This window comes from Zophobas morio, unplaced genomic scaffold (genome assembly GCF_036711695.1).
Source record: "Zophobas morio isolate AGI-343-1 ecotype UQ-CSIRO unplaced genomic scaffold, CSIRO_AGI_Zmor_V1 ptg000085l, whole genome shotgun sequence".
Classification (NCBI taxonomy): Eukaryota; Metazoa; Arthropoda; class Insecta; order Coleoptera; family Tenebrionidae; genus Zophobas; species Zophobas morio.
The window spans coordinates 358,010-381,405 of NW_026972190.1; the positions used below are offsets into that span (position 1 = coordinate 358,010).

General features: G+C 37.3%; 4 protein-coding genes and 1 long non-coding RNA gene across 6 annotated transcripts; 3 read left to right on the plus strand and 2 right to left on the minus strand.

The window, feature by feature from the left end:
* The first annotated feature begins 353 nt into the window (after window positions 1-353).
* Window positions 354-2,860, plus strand: LOC135144184 (nucleolar GTP-binding protein 2-like). The gene is given in 15 exon segments (XM_064076162.1): window positions 354-513; window positions 569-651; window positions 708-889; window positions 953-966; window positions 969-1,055; window positions 1,107-1,187; window positions 1,245-1,360; window positions 1,425-1,492; window positions 1,544-1,634; window positions 1,689-1,828; window positions 1,880-1,990; window positions 2,053-2,149; window positions 2,202-2,296; window positions 2,348-2,744; window positions 2,796-2,860. Coding segments are annotated over 15 exon segments (1,629 nt in total). The 5' UTR covers window positions 354-491; the 3' UTR covers window positions 2,841-2,860.
* Window positions 2,861-2,872: 12 nt separating this feature from the next.
* LOC135144206 (uncharacterized) lies at window positions 2,873-4,584 on the minus strand. Its single transcript, XM_064076180.1, has 10 exons — window positions 4,543-4,584; window positions 4,387-4,485; window positions 4,261-4,338; window positions 3,983-4,208; window positions 3,837-3,926; window positions 3,737-3,778; window positions 3,359-3,588; window positions 3,176-3,300; window positions 3,002-3,119; window positions 2,873-2,944 (listed from the first exon to the last, which is right to left on the minus strand). Exons 1-10 carry the CDS (start codon window positions 4,582-4,584, stop codon window positions 2,930-2,932), a joined length of 1,065 nt encoding a protein of 354 aa, XP_063932250.1. The 3' UTR covers window positions 2,873-2,929.
* A 2,170-nt stretch (window positions 4,585-6,754) lies between these two features.
* Window positions 6,755-9,567, plus strand: LOC135144192 (E3 ubiquitin-protein ligase RFWD3-like). 2 transcript variants are annotated; one of them, XM_064076166.1, is made up of 17 exons: window positions 6,755-6,821; window positions 6,958-7,184; window positions 7,298-7,359; window positions 7,406-7,497; window positions 7,589-7,691; window positions 7,740-7,811; window positions 7,867-7,964; window positions 8,013-8,067; window positions 8,135-8,282; window positions 8,340-8,457; window positions 8,513-8,581; window positions 8,637-8,698; window positions 8,759-8,911; window positions 8,965-9,059; window positions 9,127-9,195; window positions 9,251-9,328; window positions 9,382-9,567. In XM_064076166.1, the coding sequence occupies exons 2-17, from the start codon at window positions 7,013-7,015 to the stop codon at window positions 9,565-9,567; spliced, it is 1,632 nt and encodes a 543-aa protein (XP_063932236.1). In that variant the 5' UTR covers window positions 6,755-6,821; window positions 6,958-7,012. The 2 variants fall into 2 exon arrangements, with proteins under 2 accessions (XP_063932236.1, XP_063932237.1); XM_064076167.1 differs by having other exon boundaries at window positions 7,409-7,497.
* Window positions 9,568-15,238: 5,671 nt separating this feature from the next.
* On the plus strand, window positions 15,239-16,813 carry LOC135144220 (uncharacterized). Its single transcript, XM_064076206.1, has 7 exons — window positions 15,239-15,429; window positions 15,551-15,685; window positions 15,746-15,852; window positions 15,918-16,049; window positions 16,319-16,431; window positions 16,521-16,617; window positions 16,672-16,813. The coding sequence occupies exons 2-7, from the start codon at window positions 15,561-15,563 to the stop codon at window positions 16,788-16,790; spliced, it is 693 nt and encodes a 230-aa protein (XP_063932276.1). The 5' UTR covers window positions 15,239-15,429; window positions 15,551-15,560; the 3' UTR covers window positions 16,791-16,813.
* Window positions 16,814-22,438: 5,625 nt separating this feature from the next.
* On the minus strand, window positions 22,439-23,291 carry LOC135144222 (uncharacterized). The gene is made up of 3 exons (XR_010283042.1): window positions 23,193-23,291; window positions 22,636-22,781; window positions 22,439-22,577 (listed from the first exon to the last, which is right to left on the minus strand). It is a non-coding gene; the product is annotated as an uncharacterized LOC135144222 (long non-coding RNA).
* Window positions 23,292-23,396: the final 105 nt, after the last annotated feature.

Here is a 23,396-nt window from a genome sequence, read left to right on the forward strand (position 1 = left end):
AAAGTATATTTGTAGTTAATTTGAAAGCCCTAATATTTATCAGAATTTTTTATATAACTCCTATTGGAAAATTACCGTTTTATTAACTTCTAGCATCTAATCCCTTTTAAATCAAAGCTAGTAAAAAAAGGGCAAGGGAGATGCTAAAGGTAAAATTTAATTAAAAAAATAATGCAAATACATCTAAACAACGCAACAGTTAAAAAAATAAGAAACTACTTTGTATAACCTATTATACTTGTGTACTGACGCCTCTCTACTTTAGTGACCATATATAAAACTATTTAATACTAAATTTAATTGTCACTTGTCAGTGACACTACTATGCGAAAGAAGTAGGCCACCACACAACCACGTGACGAAGAAAACTTTGTTAGGCCACTGACTAGCATATACATACCTACTAAGGCGGGGTAAGGTAAAAACGTGCCCCGCAGGATTATTGATCTTCTTGCACCGGCTTTTTGCTTAGTTACTCAAATTATGTCGTTATGAAATCAGAAGTCAAGCTGGGTGTCTTTTTTGTAATTAATATATGTAAACAGTTTATTAATTTTTTTAAATTAAGGAAAGAGAGGAGGTTTTGGAGGCTATAATGCTCGCGATAAAAGTACTACAAACCGACTTAAAGTATATAAAAGTGGTGGAAAGGTCGTTTTCCGTAGCGATCAGTTTGTTTATATGGAAAATCTACTATTTTAATCAAGGTTAGTAGAGATAGAACTGGAAAAATAGTAAAAAATGCAGTTTTTCAAAATACGCTTGCAAGCGGAACCGTTGCCAGAGTGCAACCAGATAGGCGTTGGTTTGGAAATACCCGTGTTATAGGTCAGCGACAACTGGATTCTTTTCGTGATTCCCTTCAAAATTCTCTTATTGACCCATATAAGTATACATACTTTTAGTTGTCCTGCTATTATTTATATTCTTAGCGCATTCTTGTTGTTTTGAGGATCGTGTTGAGGCAAACAAGCTGCCCCTTTCTTTGTTAAATAGCAAAATTACTTCTAAACGCAGTCACATTTTAGAAGTTGAAAGCTTTGAGTCGACTTTTGGTAGAAATACATATCTATTTAATATTTTATTATAGTAAAACTTTTTATAAGGTAAAAAGGCCACTAGAAAAAGAGCAAAACTAAATAGCTCGACTTTAGAGGAATTAGTAAATCAAGTAGCTGAGAGTTCTGGTTTTTTTATTATTTTTATTATTATTATTACTTTTTCTATTCATAACACATAATTAGACAAGTATGACCCCTCAAAAGACCAGTTACTTGCTCCTGTAGTTGCTAAAGATAAATCGCCGGACGAAATCTTTAAAAAGGGGCAAAGTAAACGCATCTGGACGGAACTTTATAAGGTAACAATGACATCACATTAATGGTTTTCGAGCCCCTTTTACCATATTTTATTGACTGCGCGAGGTTATAGATTCGGCCGACGTGCTGATCCAAGTACTCGACTCTAGGGATCCTCTTGGGACACGAACAAAGTCTCGTAACATCTTTTCTTTATTGAGAGTTGTGCGATCTGCTGCTGGTAGGTACATCGAAAGGTTTCTGAAAAAAGAAAAGCCGCACAAGCAACTTGTGTTCGTCCTGAACAAGTGCGATCTGGTACCCACGTGGGTCACAGTGAGGATATTTTTTGCTCCGAACGCGCCACTCTTCTACTTGCACACTCTCTAGGCGAAATGGATAAGAGCTCTCTCTGCGGAGTACCCGACCCTGGCCTTCCACGCCTCCATCAACAACCCTTTTGGGAAGGGCTCGCTCATACAACTTTTGCGCCAGCTCAGCCGGCTTCACAGCGACAAAAAACAGATCAGGTAGGTCCTTTCGCACGCTCCTGTGGTATAGGAACTACGAGTCGTTCTTAGCGTGGGATTCTTTGGGTATCCAAATGTCGGGAAGTCCTCCATAATCAACACGCTGAGGAAGCAGAAGGTGTGCCGCGTCGCCCCAATTCCTGGGGAAACCAAATGCTGGCAGTTTGTATACTCACCGCCATCTCCTGCCTCCTCGCTCCTGAGCTTCTCTAATCTCGTGGCAGATACATAACCCTGTTCAAGAGAATCTTTCTAATCGACTGCCCGGGCGTCGTATATAACTCGGGAGACAGCGAGACGGACACTGTCTTGAAAGGAGTGGTATCCTTCTCCTCCCTTGTGCCTCGTTTCCTTCGATAAAAACGTTTGCCAGGTCCGCATCGAAAATCTGCCTGACCCTGCCGACCACGTGGAAGCCGTTCTTCAAAGGTGTAGGGCGGAGCACCTAGCCAAGCACTATGGCGTCAGGTATGCGTTTGTATGGCACGCTGCGGTTGTGATAACTCAGTTGTTCCCTAGTTCTTGGACCAGCCACGTTGACTTTCTAGAGCAATTGGCTACTAAAACGGGGAAGCTGCGGAAGGGCGGGGAACCCGATATCCACACTGCCGCCAAAATTGTTTTGCACGACTGGCAAAGGGGGAAAATCCCGTTCTATACGCTCCCCGCTGGAGAGGCCTGTGACAGGACGACAATGGAAGCTTCTCAGGGTAAAATGAAGATCGAAAACCAGTCGCTAAGCGCCCAGAAGGGGCTCTCCTGTAGTTTGGTGCCCGCCACGAGCGTCTCACCTCCGAAGATCGAGGAAGACAATACCGGTATAGACTGGGATGAGGTGTGCGCGAGCGTGGCAGAACCGGTAAGCTTGACTCAGGCCACCAAACGGGACGCAGACCAGCCCGAAGGAACGGAGAAGGTATGTCGACCCTTCATTGGTGTACTGCACGAGTGACATTAGCATTCGCAGAGGCCTCGGACAGATGGCGAATGGCACAGCAAAGAACACAAGTAGAATCAGAGACACGTGATAATAAACTATTTATTGCAGCTTCTTTCTATTTGTTTACTGAACCCTCGGATACGCGTTTCATTTTCGACCAATTAACCAGCGCGCTTCTGTCGTTGACCGCGTAAGTTAAGTTAACATTGGAAAAACAGCGATTATCTAGACACCTTCTGCCTTCTAGCTATGCGCCTCTGCCTTTTCGCCTCGACTCGGTTTCTTATGTTCTGCTCGCGTTTTTTGACTCTCCGCATCTTTTGCGCTGCCTCTTCCTCCCTCCGCGCGGCCCTGCCCGTGCATATGTGAGTTGCTAAGAAACGCAAAGGGTCACGTGGAAGGCAGACCACTCCCTTGCGCTTCTCCTCTTCTGGGTGTTTTTGCGTCGGATGCTTCGCTTCAAAAGTTTAATGTCGTCGCGTTGTTTAACTCCCTGCGCCATCTCGAGGGCTTTCCTTTTTTTTAACTTTTCCTGCGAGCAGAGAAGTCCAATCACTTCAAAAAATGGCCAGCGGCAGGTGTGTACGAACCTCAGCGTTGGCAAACTTCTTAAGGTCGGTCAAAGCGAGTTTCAAAAGATCATTCCTTTTCGCCTCAGCTTTGCTTAAATCCTGAATTAAATTTTTCCTCTTTTTTGTTGTGTTTTCATCTTCACCACCAAATTCAAACTTGTTAAAAGTAATATTTTCTAAACTACAACCCCCTTCGTTCGTTTCTTTTTTGTCCTTGTGATTTTTTCCCGCCTCTTCCCTAGCTTTAACTTAGGTAAACCCAATAAAAATAAGTTAAGTCACAAAATCGAAAAATTTTATAAATCTGTTTAAAGCAAACTTTTTATACACCATAAATATTCACATAATATTATCAATTCGTCCAACTAAACGACGTTTTTACTATAAATTTCAAACCTTTAAAAGACTTTTTGACCCTGTCAGCTTCTTCCCTGTTATCTAAAAATCATAGTTCTTAATGGAAGTATGAAAAAGTAACATAACGGTAACATAACACCCGCAAGCGCTAATTTTAGGTTTCCTAGCGCCGCAGTTTTTCTATTTCTTTTTTTTTCGGATCTCCCTTTTTGTGCGTCCTTTTTATAATCTACTTTAAACATAACATTACTATCACGCCAAAAAAATGTTTATTATAAGTGGTACTCTTTTTAGCCTTAACTTCTTGTAACTTTGCTAAAAACCGCTCACGTAATTCAGGTATTGAATTTGCTTTGCCTAAAGGATATGATTCGGGTTTTTTGTTGGAAGAAGTACAGGGGCCGTCACTTTCTAATTCAGCTCCAAGTTTTGACCCAGAAGTTTCTTTATTAACTGTCGAAGAATTTTTATTTTCTTTGACAAATTGCAACACTTTACGGGAAGGATCCAACTATATATAAATAAGAGCTAAAAAATTTATTTTTACGGTACGACAGTTGAACCTTCTCAAGCAATCTTCGCTTGAGAGCCTCCTTTTTGTTATTTAAAAATACTTTCTCTTCTTGAGTTAATAGAAATTTCTATAGACTTTAAAGTTAAAAACCAGGGGTTGTTAAAAGAAAACTTACGTTCAGTCCCCCTCCTAAACTTACACCTTCTTTTAAAAAACGTTCGGATACTGCCCTCAGCAGACTTTCGAAATAATGGCTGTGTTCTAAAAGTCTTTCCTACCAGGAATAAATGTAGAGAGTTACAAGATAAAACTATTATATAATATTTTCTACCTTCAGGGCACAGTCATCAAGCTCTTCACGTTTCTCAACCATCTTCTTTTGAGATTAGATATATGTTACCAACTCGCTTAGTTCAGTTTACCTCGCTTTGTTTAGGATCTCAAACCGTGTGACGCAACTATGCTGTGGGACATGTGCAAGCTGGCAAGTGATCGGTCATCAGCCAGTGCCACGCAAATAGTGGGTGCATCTAAATATTTAGGGGGAAGCGCCCTAGCGAAAAGCACTTGAATTGGAACCGCCCGATCTGAGAAGTCAAATCTCCAGGACCATGGATGGTATGCGATGGGTGACCAGGAGACTAAGCACGTACTGCGTCCCCTGCCCCCCAAGAAAATCAGAAAATTCATGTACTCCTCCAGGAGGTATACAGGCACCTACTTGCGCCCGAATCAAAACTAAGCGATCTGCGCTCGACTTACCGAGAACCGCGAAAAAATCATTAATGAACCAAAAAATAGTAAAGTACTTACTTTAAGATAAATGGTATACCCAAGCGCTGGCTACTAACTTACCGCAATAATGTTAATTATTTATGCTAGATATTTTAGGTGTATATCTTTATTATATTTAAGTTCTAGCGTCTAAAGATTGTATCGTACTTTGCGCGATGCTTAGAGGGTTATGACTTCAAAAAATATGGACTTAAATTTTTCAAATTATCTTGCTATTAATGGTCAATTTTTAATTTTCTGCTTACACTATAAAAGAGATTATAAGGGGTCAATAAGGAGATAATAAATAAATTTCTACCTTCAGTTACATGTAATTTTTGAAAATCTTTGTTTTTTTTAATCTTCGTATTATGTCTTATATTATAAATTTTGTATTTTTCCTTTAGCAAAATAAAGAAACTTCTTTTTTGCTGACAGGCTTATCATTTATCACGTAAGATAACACAACATTATTTCTTGTAGCCACCCACCCCACCAGTGATATCCTGAGCCCACCTGTATCAAATGAAAAGTGCGGGAGGAGTACTAATTGAGGTTTATGTCTCTCCTTTCCCTTTTGTTACTTCCAACCACCCTCCTCTTGAAAAGATAAAGTAACGGTCTTCAACCTTAAAAGCTTTATTATAACTTTGGTTGCACAGTCGTAGCGCTAATTCGTAGGGCCTAAGGCTATTAGTACACCTATTTACTGTACCTACCTCTACTGGTAAACTTACCTATTAAAGGCTTATTTACAAAGCTTTTACAATTGGTATAGGGCTTTCTTTACTATATTTATTGTAAAAGCTTTCTTTGATAGTTTAGTTTGTTAGTGCGAATTTCTCCACTTCTTCCAGAGAATACTTTCCCGGTGTCTCTGGGCTAACAAGTTTAAGTAGTTACAACCTTTTAGATATTGATAATTTTTCCCCCAATATAAAAATTTTGACAACCTAAAAGTATTTTAGTTCTAGCTTACTGTCCTTCTTTTAGCTCCATAAATCAGCAACGCAAACATAAGTATATATTACGTGTTCGTAATTTTATAAATTATAACCATTTAACGTAACTACTTGTGTATGTTTATTTCACATACTTATATATACATAACTTATATTTATGCGCCATTATCTTGAAATCTTTTAAGATCTTATAAGCGTTTGCTTTTAAACCTATTTACGTGTTTAAAGGGATACAGAGTAAGCGGGCTTTAGTTAAATTGTGGTGATTTGCCACTAAGGGAAAAGGCACGTTCAAAAACCAAGCTTTATTCTACAAAAGCTTCTTCTCTTATAAAAAGAGCACAATCGAGGAAGGGCACTTGAACTTAAACCATATTTTTTTGGAAGCATAACATTTCTTTTAAAGTTCTCTGCTTTACCTAAAGCTTTCTTAAATTATTAAGCAAACATATATAAATTTTACATAAGTTGCTGCGTAAAATTAGTTTTAAAAGTACTAACTGAGCTTAAACTAGTAAAAGATGGTTACGTAGAACCGCCAGTTTACTTATCCGCTTAATTCCTAGATATTATTGAGATTTATACTTGTAAGAGTTAAATCTCTAATATAAATAACTTAAGCTTGCAAAACTCGCACCCTACATTGTGCAAAATACTAGGGAACTAGACCCAGGTATCACTCTTGCTTCGGATTTTTGGTTAGAACGGGCGGCCTGCATTGAAATCCCCCAGCTGCATACTTACTGGTGGCTAAATAATGAAACATACGCGCAGCACAAAGTTGGTAAGCTCGTTAAGAGAGATATCTGGATTGAAATTTACTTGAAAATAAACAGGAAACGAAATACGAATAAAAAGAAGAAAGCATAAGAAGGTTAATTAGGAGAAGAGATATCTAATTTTTGCATAAAATAAATAAAAAAAAGTCTGGAGGGCATAAATAATTATAAATAGAAAGTAAGGTGCTCTTTGAACAGAAACTTAGTTAAATTTCTTTCATTTCTTGTTAGGTTCATTCCAAAAACTTGTTATGATGAATTACTCTTCTAACTTTATAAGTAAACTATGTTACTAACTGAACAAGCTGTTTTACACTCAACTCCGGAGGACTTTAGTAATAATACTGAGAACATAATTGGTGAAAGGACAAATTCTATAACAGAGGCAAGTAGTGTTCGTAACGTGCCAGGGGAGGAAATTATTAGTAAAACGACTTCAAGTCAAGAAAAAGGCAAAGGTAACTTTACTTTTGCGTTAAATACTTTACTTATTGTAATACTCTTCATAGAACCTTTTAACTTAACTTTTTTACCACCCTATAAAGCTCGATAGTTAATATTTAATAACTAGATTTTCAAAAAAATCTAAAGCGCACTTCTCGGGCTAAAGAATATATTAGCAAAGATGATATAGTAAAATCTTTTCTCTAAATAGTTTTTGTTGTTAACATTTCGTTAGAAGGATTCTTGTTCAATATGCTTACAAAACTTTACCAGTTCTGGAAATCATCGTCCCTTTGTTTCCCCTTGCGGGCACGTCTTTGGAGAGAAGTTTGTTTATTTATATTTGTGCATAAGTTATTAGAAGTCCTGTACGTTGTGGATGTTACTACTTTTGTAAAAATGTTCTGTGAATTGTCAGCTGTCTTAAGATGTGGGTAGTAGAAAGAAAACAGAGAACATGCCCGCTGTGCAAGTGTAAAGTAAATATTAAGCGCTGCATCACCATTAGAGGCATCTCCAAGGTTTTTATTATTCTCTGTCGAGATGATTCTTGTTTATAGTAAATTAAGGGGCTGCTTCTCTGCGATAAAAGTGAGCTGGAGGATCTAAAGAGAAAATACAAAGATTTAAAACTACAGAAGGTAGTGCTGTACTGCTTGACCTAACTTTTGCTTATCCTCTGCGCTCATGGTGAAGTTCGAGTCCGACTGCAAAGCTTTTGATCTACAGCAGAGGCTCGAGGGTCTAAGAACGCAGTCTGAGTTGCTTCAACGCGAAGTTGAGCGTCTTCAGAGGTGCATTGAACTTTTTTTTTTAAGAAAGGACTTCTTATTTTCCATAAGGTCGGCTATTAATTCTCTGAGCGTGAAGTGCGTCGGATCCGTAACTGTTTCTTTGGTTCGTATACTCTACTGCCGTCGGAGAGCAATTTCAGATCATCACGCCCCCTCCTCTTTTTGAGCAGAACAGGATGGCTCGCGTCATGACTCTCGCGCCGCACCGGCAGGACACCGTGGCCGTCTCTTCTGAGGTGTTTGGTGATAGAGAAAGATGGGGTGTGTCGCTTCTGGATCTGAGCGTAGGAGGAACCACCCGGACGACACTTTCTGTGGGTATTGCCTCGCATATGGCTGTGTCTGGCCGCCCATGACACTGATTGCCCCTGCCAGTGCACGAGGGCGTCATAAGAGATCTGAAATTCCAGCCCTCCTCGGCCCATCTTCTGACCGTTTCTCTGGACAAGACGGCTAAGATATTTGATGTTCGAGCCTCATCACAGCCCCTTCGGTGGCGCTTTCTTGACAGGCCTTCATTCTCTCTTTTACGCTTTCCCCTTTGGAAGGATCTGCTTTGGTCAGAAAGCGTGGTCCTGCGCCTGGAGCGCCTATAATCCTAACGTTTTCTACGCTGGGTTGTGTCCGCTTCTCTTACTGACCTTAGCTCTGCAGCTCATGGGCGCTTAACAGGCTTGCCGGAGGGCTGGTGGAGAGCTACGACATGCGGAACCTGGCGGATCCCCTACTCAAAGGTGGCATAATTATACCTCTTTTTCTATGGTGGGCTCTTGTGATGCCCGGTCCTTTTGTAGAGCAAACAAATAGATCGAGTGTTGTCGCTCTCTACTCGTTTGCAAATAGAAGTCTTGTCGCTGCTGGCATCCACGGCGTGCAGTACTACCGGCAGGAGTCGGGTTTGCTGAAAGCACAGTTGCTTAACCCTGCTAACAACGAAACTCTGAAAGGTTGCAACCTACAAGGCTACAGAATTTGGCCACTCGACTCTTGCTATCGGCAGGTTGCACGTGTGCCTCCGTTGGTGGAGACGAGTCCATCATCATCGTCACTTACAGAGGGGGCGCTAGTAGGCCCTCCCCTTACGTCTACCATGTGGCAAGTGCCTTACGTTCTATGTGGTTCTAAAGATCGCGCTGCTGACACTATCCTTCACACTTCGCAGGGATTCTCTATCGCCAGGCTTCAGCTTGCGCATCCCGTTTATCAACTCACGGCGTACGACACTAAGCGGGTACATTTACGTTGCTTTAAAAAAAGAGAATATTTATGAAAGTAATATTAACTAGACTGTTCTATCGAGGTCGACCTTATTCATAAAGGACTGTGCGCCCTACTTTTGTACGGGAAACGAATCTGCCGAATCGGTCTTTCACTCGCCCTTCTTTCTTTTCTTTGACATTGTAATAACTTTTCTCAGGTGGACATTTGGGACTTGGGCCGTAGAAGAGTAGTAAGCAGTCTTAAGATATCGGAAAATTCAGCGCCTTTTCTAGATCTTAAAGCTTGGGAGAGTCCCACTTATCACATACTGGCTTCGCTTACGGCGTCGACTCTTTACATAAGCAAGATTGAGAGACCTGAGCCAAAATCGCCGAACTACTAAGCTTTTTTTTGTGTTAAATCAGAAGTCATTGTATGACTGTAACGATCCGCTTGCCAATAAAAGTAGTAAAGACCTTTTTTACGTCCTCACAAGGTCCGTCTTACTCAGAAGGAAAGTTGCGGAAGTCTATAGTATGGCCAATCGATTTGACTAAAGGTTCCAGCGAGGACATCCACTCCTCGTTAACTTCCAAAATCTTAGGGCCATCTGCTGCTCTTGTCGTAGAGCGGAGTATGAATATTTTCCCGTTAAAATCGTCCTCGAGGATGTAGCAAAGAGTTAAGTCACTTCTCGCCTCTAAGATCCTCGTAATGTTATCAAGACTTATAACACTTAAAAGTTTGTAAGGTTGTTTTAGATCGCGTGTTTGGTCACCCACACTGAAGCTGACCAGCGACCCGCGGCACCCGGAAGTAAATAGACTACTAATGCCACCAGTTGTTAGAATTTCTTCCTTGTCATTTTTTTCAACTCTTTTCCTAGTGAGGAGCAACAAGTCATTAAATAAAAAAGCATATATATGTTCATTCTTATTACAAGCGAGACTCGTCAAAAAGGGTTTTTGTAAAATATTAACGAGTTCAAGATGGATGACACCCTCTCGTATAAGTCTTCTGCCTTCTTTGTAGAGCTTTACGTGTTTAAAAGGTTCCTCAAACTCCAAATTACGCTGGATGTAGTGAAATCTTTCTTCGCATCGATACTTCTGCATGACATGATTAATATTTAGGGATATATTTCGAATCCTATTTAAAGTATCCACGTAGACTTTTTGGTCTTGTTCGAAAGAGTGGAGGTCAACAATTGTCTCCAAAGCGTTATAAAGTTCAGAAGGATATTGTAGAGTGCAAAGTAACTTGGAATCTTCACCAAAAATGCTAATGGGGTGATCTTTGAGCCAACTATTAAACCAAGGGTCTTCAGCACGAGAGGTTACCAAGGCTTCCAAGAAAGGCCCCAAGTGCTTGGCATAGGAGACATATCGGGGCTCAATGCAGTGTATATGAGTGAAAAGGGCACTACCAAGTTCTACTATCATTTTGGAATTTGTTACTTCTTTGCTAGGTAACAAGCTGAGAGACTCAAAAGAATCTTGTGTGTTTCGAAAGAAGTCATAGGTGCCTTCAAGCAAAGACCTAGTCAAAGTAAAAATAGTGCAGAATCCGGCTTTCTTTGTATGAAGGAAGCTCTGCTTTGAACTAGGCAGGTAAAATTTTTGAATAAGGTCGTCCAAAATAAGGGCATGTCTTGCTGAAATCGTTAAAAAGGATGACATAATCTCCAGGATGTATTCTTCCTTCTGATCTTGGCTAAGATTTTTGGGCCTTTTCCCTTTAATGTAGTCAGCAGGTTTTTTTAATGAGTGAGTGGCATGCGAATTATTGGTACCAGAACCGTTAGAAGTAGCTTTTTGCTTAAAAAATAAATCGTCCCAAAAACTTGTTTTCTCTTTAACCAAAAATTCCATAATACTTTGATAGCTGGTAGATGTTAAACTTAAAAAATTTTTAAAATTTTCAATTTCGTATTTCGTTTTATTCAACAACAGAGCTGACCAACAAGCGTTTGTTTCAAAAGAGAAGTCTACATCTTCCACTGAGTTCATATTGGTTAACCTGATACGGCAAGTTTCCGTAAGAGAAGGTTTAAATTCTATAAAGCAGTGGGTGTCTAATAGATTCTCGAAACTTTCCAGCGATCCAGGGGCCCTTAGTTCAGAATTCAATTTTAAGGAACTCTCCAGATCAATGTGAGCACTTCGAACCCGCGTTACTCCCTCACACTGTTGAGCATCATATTCGCACAACCATTCCGATGATGGTAACGATGAATGACTACTGATTGTAAAGTCATTGTAAATACGAATTGTGCTGGTAAATAACCAAACTAGATAGATCACAGTAAACGGTTTGGCTTTGTAGGTATAGGCGTCTGTAGACGATCCTGAGTAAAACTGTTTTACTTTCAGCCGACGCCTTTTCGTTAGCAGTAGAATATCGCTAAACAAAAACGCATAGTAGCAGTCACATTTCGAATTTAAGCCTAAACTTTCGACGTAAAGTTCACCTTCTCTCAATAACAGACGATGACCGCTAAAAAGATCCACCTGAGGAACTAAATACCAATCTAGTTTTCTTCTCAGAACAAGAAACTTTTTATGGGAGTCTACTCTCCTTATAAAGTTTTCGATGCGACGGTACTCCTTAAGCAGAATTTTGTAAGATTTTATAATTCCTCTATAACTTGGGTGCTCTAAGGGTGTATGTAAGACTATTTCTTTAGTAAGGCTAATATAAAGAGACAACTGGTGAAGAGGTCGAGTCAGTTGAGCTAACAGTCCCTTTTCTTCAGGGTCAGTCGTAAGACGCAAAGATACTATTAGTTCCGAAAACTTCTTACTTACCTTCATAAGTGAAATAAGTTTATATTTCATGGATCTTAACTTTGAACACGGAACGTGATAAACATCATACAAACTTAAATAAAATTCTATTAAAACAGGGCTAATATCGCTAAGATAGGGCCAGTGCCGATTTCTAACTTCTTCCAAGCTTTTAAAAAACTTTCTAATAGAAATAATTATTTAATGTAGTGTTTAAGTGCGCAAGAAAAAAGCTACCTGTTTTTATTTAGAAGTAAATCTATATTTCCAAACATAGCATCTCTAAACAGATACGTCATGATTTTTTCGGCACACAATTGATTATAGAAGGATCGCTGAAGGTGTCCCATAGCTGCTATATATCGGTACTCACAATTAATGAGCTTATACATGGAGAGCTGCCTTCGAAGCTATAATTATGTCAAAAAAAGAAGTAAAAAACTTGAGCGCTGCTAACAATAAAATATATAGGAACCTCTGCTTCGGGTAATTTGTCTGTATGTGGTTTCAAAATTGAGTAAAATCTGCATGATGTGTAACTTATTTCCTTCCATAATACTTCAAAAATGTTGTCTTCAGCACTTAAAGAAAGCTATAAAAAAGACTCTTAAGAATGGATGCCGTAAAAACTTAGACAAATTATGGATAACTTGGGATAGGGAGTCGGACTTTTTTTTTAAAAAGGCATTTATATCGATCTTCCAAGTTGATAGAATCCAGCTTTTATTCTGCTCATAATCCAAAATGCTCGCACTCATACCTCGAAGAGTAAACCAAAACTAGCAAGTAATCAAGTAAATAGATGACTAAACAGCCGGGCAAAAGATAAACACGCAACTTTCACTTATTAGAAAGAATAAATGCTTTGCCACAGACTTTTGTATTTCGTTAACCATATTTTACCTATAAATGCAGTGTGTTGGCCTTACATTACCTTAAGTCAAACCATCAGTATAAGCTATTCAACAATTATATGCCTTAAGCGGTAGTGAACAGCCCTGTCAGCCAATATAACAACTACTTTCTTAAAAATTTTTAACGCCAAAAAGGGAAAGTCGACAAATCAAATATCCTTTAAAAAAAATAATTATCATTTGCATGGTGTAGTAGTTCTATATATTTAATCGCTGATTTCAACTTCTAAGGGAATCACGGCAGCGTTTTGATGATGCTTCGAGGCTACTAGTGAACATTTAATTTTAATACATGTATAGGAACTAACGTAGTAAATAAATTTTAATTAGCAAGTAAAGTACGATTTGGATGTCAAAACTAATTGCATTTTTTAGGAATGTAATTTATAAGTTCGGTAATGTCTATCACATCAGTGCCCCGGTCTTTAAGTATTTAAATTTCATCACTAATACCACATTTCTAAGGGCGTAATTGGAATCATAGTTTTTCATTGGTGGTTTACAACTGCGACGACTAATACATCTAACAAAATTAAAAAAATTTGATCGACTCAGAACACAAAAAACGCAAATAAAGTAAAATAACAGAAAACAAGAAAAGCTTATTGGCGAGATCTAATAGCTTATTGTGAAGCTGTCCCATCAAGCCCTAAAGATTGCTTGTATCAAAAACCGCGTGCTAAATGCTTTTTATTTTTTTTTTTGCTTCTGTGCGATCCCGTTTATTAATGGTTTAGTTGGGTACAAAAATTTCTGTTACCCCTTTTCAGATAAATTTTTTAATGCGCAAGAGAAAGAAAACTTGCATATAATATCAAAACAAGTCATGATTACAATGACAACTCTGTATAAGTTAATACTTTATTAATCTTTGGTTACAACGACAACTGACTTTTTTGCAAGGGCGGGAGAGAGGCTAAAATTTAATAGCAGCAACTTTACAAACCATTTTAAAAAAGGGATTAAACCTGCTAAGGTTTATAATTTTACTCATTGTAAAAAGTTGCGTACATCACCAAACGCAAATTGTCTAGGCGATAAAGGAGTCCAAAGTTAACCGTAAGCGGACCAGTATTGAAGATAAAAGTAGAGTAATTCGTTATTTCTTTGAAGAGAATAATTCATTTTTTTAAATAAATGGGTTGGTCGTTGAAAGATTTTGATAAAATATATAAGGAGATCTATAAAGCAAGTTCTGTTGTGCTAAAGAGATCGACCTTGATTAAAACAGTATGGTCACAACTCATATAGTTTGCTAAATACATTTTTTTAGCGGAGAAGGATGTCTTATTCTTTTAAGGAACGCAGTTAAAGAGGAAAATAGTCGAAAGGGCGAATGATATTCATAAGCTTGCAAATTTAAATGGTTATTTTCAGTGTTTAAAATTACAGAATTTTCGCTGCTTTGACAAGGCTTGAATGCCAACCTAAATTATTATTGAAAAACTTATATTAAAATTCGGAATTATCATTACCAATATTACCATTATTTTATTAATTATTTTCGTTAGAACTACTAATTTTCCTATTGTTATCATTAAAACTGTTACTACCACTGTTATTAATATATAAAGTACTAAATAATTGTTATTTCTGTTCTTTTTATTATAGCATAGTGCTTGCAATTATTTTAAAATAACTAAGCGAAAGGTGTTTGTCTTAGAATTTATGAGGGCGAGGTAAAATATGCGATCATCAAAGATCGAAAAAGAGACCCGATTCGGTGGGATTCGAACCCACGGTCTTGAGCATGCTCGCCAATGCTCTTAACCGCTGAGCTGCAAGGACAACTATCAATCCCAGTGTGATGGTTTTAAGCATTTAACCCTGTTAGTTTGCCCTTGCAACCACAATATTTCTTGGTGTACTAGCTAGTTGGTAGTACAATAAAAACATATAGGAACCAGTTACATTTAAAAATAAATTGTATGTTCCTTAGTGCCATTACTAAAGACACACCGCGCCTAGTGCTTAATGGTAATAATTTTTATTAGATGACTTAAAGCGTATAAGATTAGAACCATAATAGCCAAAGCTGCCCATAATTTTTAGAACGTTGAGTGCGCTATTTTCATATATGATAACCTACTGAAGATTAGTAAAAATGGCAATTTTCTTATATAATATTTTGAGATAACTGTAGAAAATTGTCAGGTATACTCGCTCTAGTACGTACAGTCAAAAGGGTTGTTTGCGAAACAAGCCGGTAAAGGTAATTTCACTTTACATGAACAGAAAGAGAATTGTACAACCCTCATACTAATTTGTCGGTACAATGGGGCCCAATGGCGAAGAGTAAGCAATATAACAAAGTTTGTTTTAACGAAGTAGCGAAAGTCACTCTTCTGAACAGCCGAAAGGCATGGCCTGTGGACATGGCTTCACTGTCCTTGACTTTCTCGATCGTTCAGAGGAGACCTTCCGCTGGATTTATAGCTGCGTCTTTGCAGTCGATAATTGCTTGCTTTTATGTGTTCTTTTACCGTATAACTTAAAAAGAAACGCTATTGACCTTTTTCAAGACAACGAATTTAATCTTCACCTTTACTTGCATACTTTTTATAGGTACATATATACTGTATTAAGGTGCCGCCCTATTATAAAAGGGCTAGCTACTTTACTATTTACTTTACTTTTTTATGTTAATTCCTCTTATTTTTAATTTATACTTGTTTTTTAAAAATAGTCTACTTTTTATGGCTTGTACTAAATCTGGTAAAGCAAATTTAGATTGTAACATCCTCTTTCCTGACTTGTGTAACTATGACATATTTAACACATTGAGCAGGGAAAATTACTTTTTGCTAAGTCGGGATTTTAAGTACATTCATCTTGAGTTATTAATACACAGTAGGATTAAACTAAATTTTTTTTTTTTAAGGGATTCAGAGCCCCTTATAAGAGAACTTGAAGTTTTTCAAGTTTTTAAAGTACCAATTATAGTGGTTCCTACTTTTGAACAACCGAGCCCAAGAAAACTCTGCTTCGGTCAATATTTTTGTTCACAACAAAAATTTTAAAGCCAATAAAAAGGATTAATTTGTACGCAATAGGAAAGCAATGGAAAGGTCTTTACCTTAATATCGCTGTCGGGGGGACGTTCGACCATCTTCATTTTGGGCACAAGATCTTATTAACTATCAGTGCTTACCTCTGCACCACACGATTAATATGCGGTGTTTCAGGTGATTTTATAATGTATATGTAAGTATATTTTAAAAAGCTAAATGGTCTCAATTCCACCCTCAAACCTAATATTCCTTTTATTACAACATTAAAGACAAAGTTACCCGTTTGTTAGCTCACAGGCGTTAACATACACTTAAATTGTTTTCTAATTATATGAAAAACGGAATGTCGTTATGGCTATATAGTTGTAGTCTTCAAACCAAATCTTCTCATGTTTTCCTCTAATCTTTGTTGTCTGCTTGTTACAGTTATAACAATTGTACAGGGAAAGCCTTACTGAGTTCCAAGAAATACTCGCATTTATTGGAAACTTATCAGAAACGATGTAATGAAGTTCACCTTTTTTTAAACGTTGTTAAAAGGGGAATTCTTTATGAGGTTTAAAAGATTATTACGAAGATTTAATTATAGCTTTATTTTTTGAAAAGGTCTTCTAATTAATTTTCCAATAAATGGAACTATTATAGTTTATTAAACTGGAGGATAAATACGGGCCCCTATTGAAGGAGGTGAACCTCCAAGCTCTGGTCGTTACTGAGGAAACCGAAGAAACTGCAAAGAGCAGTACGTTATATACAAATCGTTCAAGCGTTTGCCCGAAGCTACTCCATACTATAGTTATTCGGGAGCGAGTCGAGCTGGGCCTCCCCGATATAGACGTCATCACGGTCGACTTGCTGTGCACCGGCAAAGAAAAGCTCAGCTCCACAAATATTAGAAAAAAATTGCACGGATAAGAAATAGATAATAAACTCTACAAAGAAAACCATTAAAAAAAAAAAAGCGAATAACAAGGTCCAACATTGAAGCATTTAATTTGCTCTAAGTATAATACTCCGAATTTACTACAAGGAGCTTAGTGGTTAACCAATAAGTTTATATCTGTTCCGCACTTAGAGCACAGGCCTTCTTTCAAAGAACAATCAAAACAGCGGGTTCGGTAGGCCTTTGTAATAGCTCTTTTCTTACAGGAAACACTAGTAATAAGCATAGTTATTGTATATAGCATAAAAACGAAAAAAATTACAGTAATTACAAAAGTTATACGTTGTATTAACTAAAACGTAGCTTAAAGTAATATTTTATGCTAGCTCAGTACACCATCATAAAAGCTAAAATACCTAAAAGTTAAATAGAATTGAGAGAAACGGGTTCTACTTTATAATACATTCATGAATTGCTGTAAAGGAAAAGTGACTACAACTTTTGAAGTTTAATAACATATACACTCCTAAAGGGGCTACACAAGCAAATTCGAAAAGTAAGAGGGAAAATAATAGGTATATAACTCTACAGTAACATAAACGTAATAATTTAAAACGATGCAGGGTAATTAATAAAAAATAAAAGATGGAAAGAATCTCTAGAGAACAGATAACTAAAGCTCACTTAACTTTGGTGCCGTGAACACAGGACATTAAGTGATCATGACAAAGCTAACTATTCATTACAGCAATTAATAATATTTCCAGAAGTTAAAAGTGTATATGCGTTCAATATAGTATTAACAAAGTTAATAAGTTATTAAACCAGATTTTCGGGGTGGTGAGAGGTTTATACTTTTGGAATTTTCTTTTCCACTCCAAAATTGCCTTGCACTTTACGCAGAGACCGTCAAATTTAAAACTATTAATTCTGGCCGCTAAGGTGCTTTTGGGGATATACTTATAGGCATAAACGTTCTGGTATTTCTGTCCACCTTTTTTAACATTTCCCCTCTGGGAGCTCATAATTCAGTTTGAAAAACGTGACGATTTTAGCCTAGGGAGGAGGTAAGGTTTTGTGCATTGTAAGCAACTATACCCATGCCGAGGCCTCTAATAATAGGGCACTTTTAGTATGTATGTCAAATATATAGAGGCTTCCGTTTGTAATTTTAACAGTTGCTTTCAATAACTACTCCAGGGGAATAGGTCAAGGCATACAAATGAGCTTTACATAGGGATATATTCGCAAAGTTTCCCACCATGCCCAAAAGTGGATGCCAGCCTAAAGATATATAGAAGTCATTTTTTTTTTAAAATTAAGTTCTAACAACTCCCAATCCTCATCTTATTAAATGATTTGATGTTTTATATTCATTTTATTTCAGATATTAGTGCTTAATTCTTCGAGACATCCTAATTAATTTACTATGGGGTCAACTGTCTCGAACCGGAGCATTTATACTCATAAATCTATTAGATTTTCACCAGTTTAAAAAAGCAGAAACTAATTTACGCAAGTAATGAGTCCTAACAAAATTTCAATACAAGGAAACCCATTATAAGTTAGAAGAATAAATTGATTTTTAATACTATCTTAAACTCAATTGCTGAACTTTAACTGGTTTCAAAGTGCGAGCAATAACAAATTAAATTTAGCAACCCTAATGTCATGAGACCATGGAGACAGTATTAGCTAAAGGTACTACAGTAGGGGCAAAGAAAAAATATTTCCAGTGATAAAGTGCACATCGTTATCTCGTAAATACACTAACCATCTACTGTTTGCTAAGTTAGAAAACCAAATTCACCGCACAACGGCAATAAAAAGGGAGACGTAAATGTAGACCTTCAACTAAACACTAGACCTGCATTTATAAAATAAGAATAAAACACAACTTTCTACGAATGCAAAAGAGCTTATAACACTTTTGTGAAGTAAGAATACACAATCCAATAACTATGTACTTTTAGGTAAAAAATAATATTGCTAGGTAATTTTACAATTTAATTCGAGTTGTATTTTAGTATCTGCAATATCTCCACACCGATTTCGTTTATATAGATTTAATAATACCCAATTTTAAATATACGTAAACACTTATTAGAATGTAACATACAAATCATGAAACCCTAAACCTAAAATTTATACAATTTTAAAGGTGATACGAAAGCGTATTGGTAATAAATAAGGATTCTTATTATAGAAAGTGAGTACCAAAAAATATTCATTTTAATTAAAACGATGCAGATTACTCGGAATAAAAAGATAACTCTGATAGTTAATGTAACTGAGCTTTCAAACTACGCTTCTTACCCAGTGACGGTGACATGGTGAAAAACAAAGACGGGGTTTAGACGTATTAGATATCCCGATTTAAAAAAATATTCGTATTACAAAGGCAATGGAGGCACTTTACATACTCTGGTCGGACCAGCCTCCAGTTCTTTTATATTGGGCCAGAAAGGGGTTACTGAGGGGCAGAATTGCGGGATGGGCTCTAATGCTCTTGTTATAACCTCTTCAACATCCTACGTCTTACTCAGGACATCCGCACTACTTGACGTTACTGTTGCTTGATTAGAGGGCGGTGTGGTCATGATGTACCACACCACCAAGACACCAATACGTGAAGTTAAATCCAACCGCTTCCTGATGAATTAAAGGTACTTATCTGCGAGCGGCGGCGCCTTATTCGAGTGACTACAGTGTCACAACGCCCCGAGGGTACACCGGCGCATTAGGAAAGAGCTGTTGGCGCCCACAACCGATTGTGGGAGACAAAGTTAAGTAATATCGGGGAAAAAAAAGGCAACGGTCGCTTCTCTTTCTGGCCGAGTGCCTTTAGCATTACCTCCTATGCGAAACGATACTTTTTGCTGACCAGCTGGTTATTCAGTGTGTGCCATCTGCTTATATAGTTGCAGATGAAGTGTTTAGTGAATTAAACTTCTACGCTGAGGTCGATGAACAGCTTGAGTCAATCACCATAACCGAAGTCCTGGAGATCAATAACGCATTACCGAGAAGAACAGCACCTGGCACCGACGAATCATTTTTGGGATCTTGAAGCTATTACCAATGGTGTCGGTAGAATTTCTAAGCTGCCTCATCAACTCTACGATGACTCCCGCCACTTTACCATTGTACTGTGAGAAGGCAACGGTGGGGTTGCTCCCGAAGAGGCCTACCAGCCTCTAGTCCACCGTTGCAAGGTAGCCTAGTGACGTTTGCTAACTGGTGGTCGTTAAATAATTACTATTAATCTGGAAAAGTGCAAATCCTTTCATCAAGAAGAAGCGCACTAGCCCATAACCGCCACTACCTCCGAAAAAAAGATAATTCCTTGCAGTCCTCAGGCGAAATACCTGGGGAGTAGTGTTGACCATAAGCTCTTGTGGCGGCCGCACGTATCTTATATCGCGACGAAGGTTAAGGCGGAGGTTCAAACCCTATACCCTTCACTTTATGCCCGAAGCAAATCTCGTTGCACAACGAACGACGTTTGTATATGTTGTGCATTCGAGCAACCATAACATTAGCGTGTACCGCCTGGGCTCATGACTCAATGGCATATCTCTTTGCTTCAAGTAGACAAACCAAGCTGCTACTTCTTATGACGGACGCGCCGTGGTTTGTTCGCAACGTTGCATACATCAAGGCCTCCAGATTGGACCTTTGGCTAACGTCTTTCGACGCAATGCTATCGCTTCCAAAGAATAGATGCTCAATCAGCACACCAAACGATTACTGGGGAGAAGGTCACTTACGAAATCTGGGGCGCCGACCCGTAGTGGACTATAAATATATAATAAGGGTTAGAGGTCGAATTTATTTTTAACACATATATATGAGATTGCTTTAACACAAGCCTAAAGCCAATGCGTACGCTATCAACCTGTTGAGAGCTGTGAATTCTCTGTTTTCTTTACAAACCGATAGAGCACCAAAAATACCATTAATAATTTTTAAAATTTTGAAAAATTTTTTTTAATCTTTCGTAATAACTACTTACTTTATATCTTTTTAATTATATGTTTCTATTATCTATCTCACGTATCATAATTTTTGTTTTTGCTTCTCAATTCTTCACTAACTATTTGAATTTAAATTACCATTTATAACCCACTTAACCACTACTTTAATTTTTTTTTCAGAAAAAGGTTGGTGAAACTGGCCCTCGGAACCATTTAATCAACAGCAACTCACACTTAAAGTAAAATAGGAGAAACAGTAACATATTTTGTAGTCATAACCTCTTACGTCGGGTTCAGACAGTTTTAAATACTTTATTATACCAGTTCCGAAATATAAAGGAGAAATGGAACAGATTTTTCGCTAGGTTTAACAAACCAAAAATTTAAAAAGAACGTTAAACTTTACAGAACCATGTCCACCGTCTCATTCAGGGCTGCGCACCGATAAAAGAAGCGAAATTATTAACGATAGACTACAGACCAAGGTTTATTACGAAAGGGTGTACGACTATACACACCATGCCAAAGAACACACCTCAGTTTATGCTGAGTGAAAGAAGTACTTAAATTATTTCCAATACCGCGCTGAGTGTGACACAGTGCTTATTACTAATAATAAAATTAAGAAAAAAGAGCTCCCTTCGGGCAATGAACAATATTACACGTGTGCGCGTATGAAGTCACTAAAAACTATTAGGTTGTGAACGTTTCCTACTACCCGTTGTCTAAAGAGGACGCCACAGAACAGTGCACTTGAAGGAACGCTAGTTTAAAACCCAAGTATTCTAACAATGTGAATTTCTCAATTCTTAACAGGTAAACTTTGCTCTCCAGATATGCTAAACCCTCGGGGAACTGCTAAGTCACCACGAGAGCTTACAAGTTCAATTAGTCCCGTTATTAAATTTAAAGATAAAGAGATTTTAGTTGACGAAATTCAAACAGTAGCCTTTGGCCTGAAAATTTTCGTTTCACCATGTTAAATAAGAGTTAAAAAGGGGTAACTACGAAATTAATTATATCTTTCTAACGCCTATCTAGCAGACATTTTTACCAATATATCCAGACGGAACATAAAAACATACTGAAGTGGCAGAATTAAATAATACTACAAGCAGCAGACCTCCGCAGTTTTAGTTATAAACAGGGTAGAGTTGGGGTTAAAGCATTAAAAAAAACATTCACTAAGTTTACCTTAATACTTCGCGTATCAAGAGTTCGATGTTTATTGACCCGATTTGAGTCCCAGGGGATATTATCTGTATATAAAAAAATGCGGTATTGTCGTCCTCCCCCCTTTGTTTGTGCTTCGTTAATACGTTTTTCTGCTTTATTTGTGGGGCTTAGGAGGCATTGTATCAAGTTGTTTATCATAGTAAACTCCGAAATGACTTTTCCTTCATTAAAGTTTATTTAAATGTGTCTATAACGCTGAATTTTATGATAGTTAACTCGTTTTGGTATTTAAAAATACCAACTCTACAATTTGAGTGCCTGTCCTCTACTTCAAAGTTGTTTCTACGTTTCTATGGTGAACTTGAATATAATATAGTGAGTTAAGATATGTTTGTTTGTGGCTTATTCTTATCGTAGATAGAATACAAAACATTCAATTTTCTTAACAAAATGCTCTCATACTTAAAAGTTTATTTACGTTTATAAAAAAAGTTTATTAACAGTTTCTCAAGAATAATGCTCCAGGTTATAAAATGTGATCTTAATTCTGGTTCCAAATGTTGCCACAGGTAATGCTTTGTTTACTTAATGCATTTAACAGGGATCTTTCAAAAAGTTCTTCCTTCAACCAATAATTGGTTTTATATCTTTTTTGACTTTTACAACCTGGTTATTACATAGGCAGAACTTAAATTTTGTCTTAATGAACAAAATCTTAATAGACCATGTTTTTCAGGGCAAGAAGAATAGTCAGGTAGGTGATCCACACTATCCTCGAATATTAAGTCAATCTCCCTCATTCCTAAAGCAAAGTTGTTTGGTTCCAAATAGCCCACAGGTGTCGGTCTTGTTACGATAATGATTGCATTCCTGTTAAAACCCCAAAAGGCATTATAACAAAAAATTTAAATAAGTATATTCTATCTCAATAATAAGTTTTTAATTAGGTTTGCAGTAAAAGGGTTAGGAAATTACTTTTTTCTAATTTATATCTCCGGTGGTGGATCTTTATTACATTTTCCTTTGAATGAAACCAAGCTATAACGTGGTGCCCGAAGTTAAGTTTAAAATCTATACACAAGCATACAGGCCCAAACACAGATTTATATAATTTTATTGCTGCTGGGGCCTGAACTATTTTTTTCAAAAAACTTTTTTTAATTAGTCTAACCAGTGTTATTTTGAGTTTCCTTACACCGTATAACCTTCTCTGTTTATATAAGCTACAAACTAAATTATACCGAATATACATGTACATAGTAAAAGATGCTAAATAAGTACCTTGGAGCGAAGATTAAATTTTTTAATTGAGAACTGTGGGAAGCGATCATTATGCCAAAGTTATTAAAAACTTTTATTTGCTCCTTTAGAGACAATTTTTCATGCACCGTCACATTTTTGTACGTATTTATATTATATTTTTTTAAAACTTTTTCTAAAATCTCGTAATTTAATATTTTGCGTAATCCGGTACCTAATGTAATG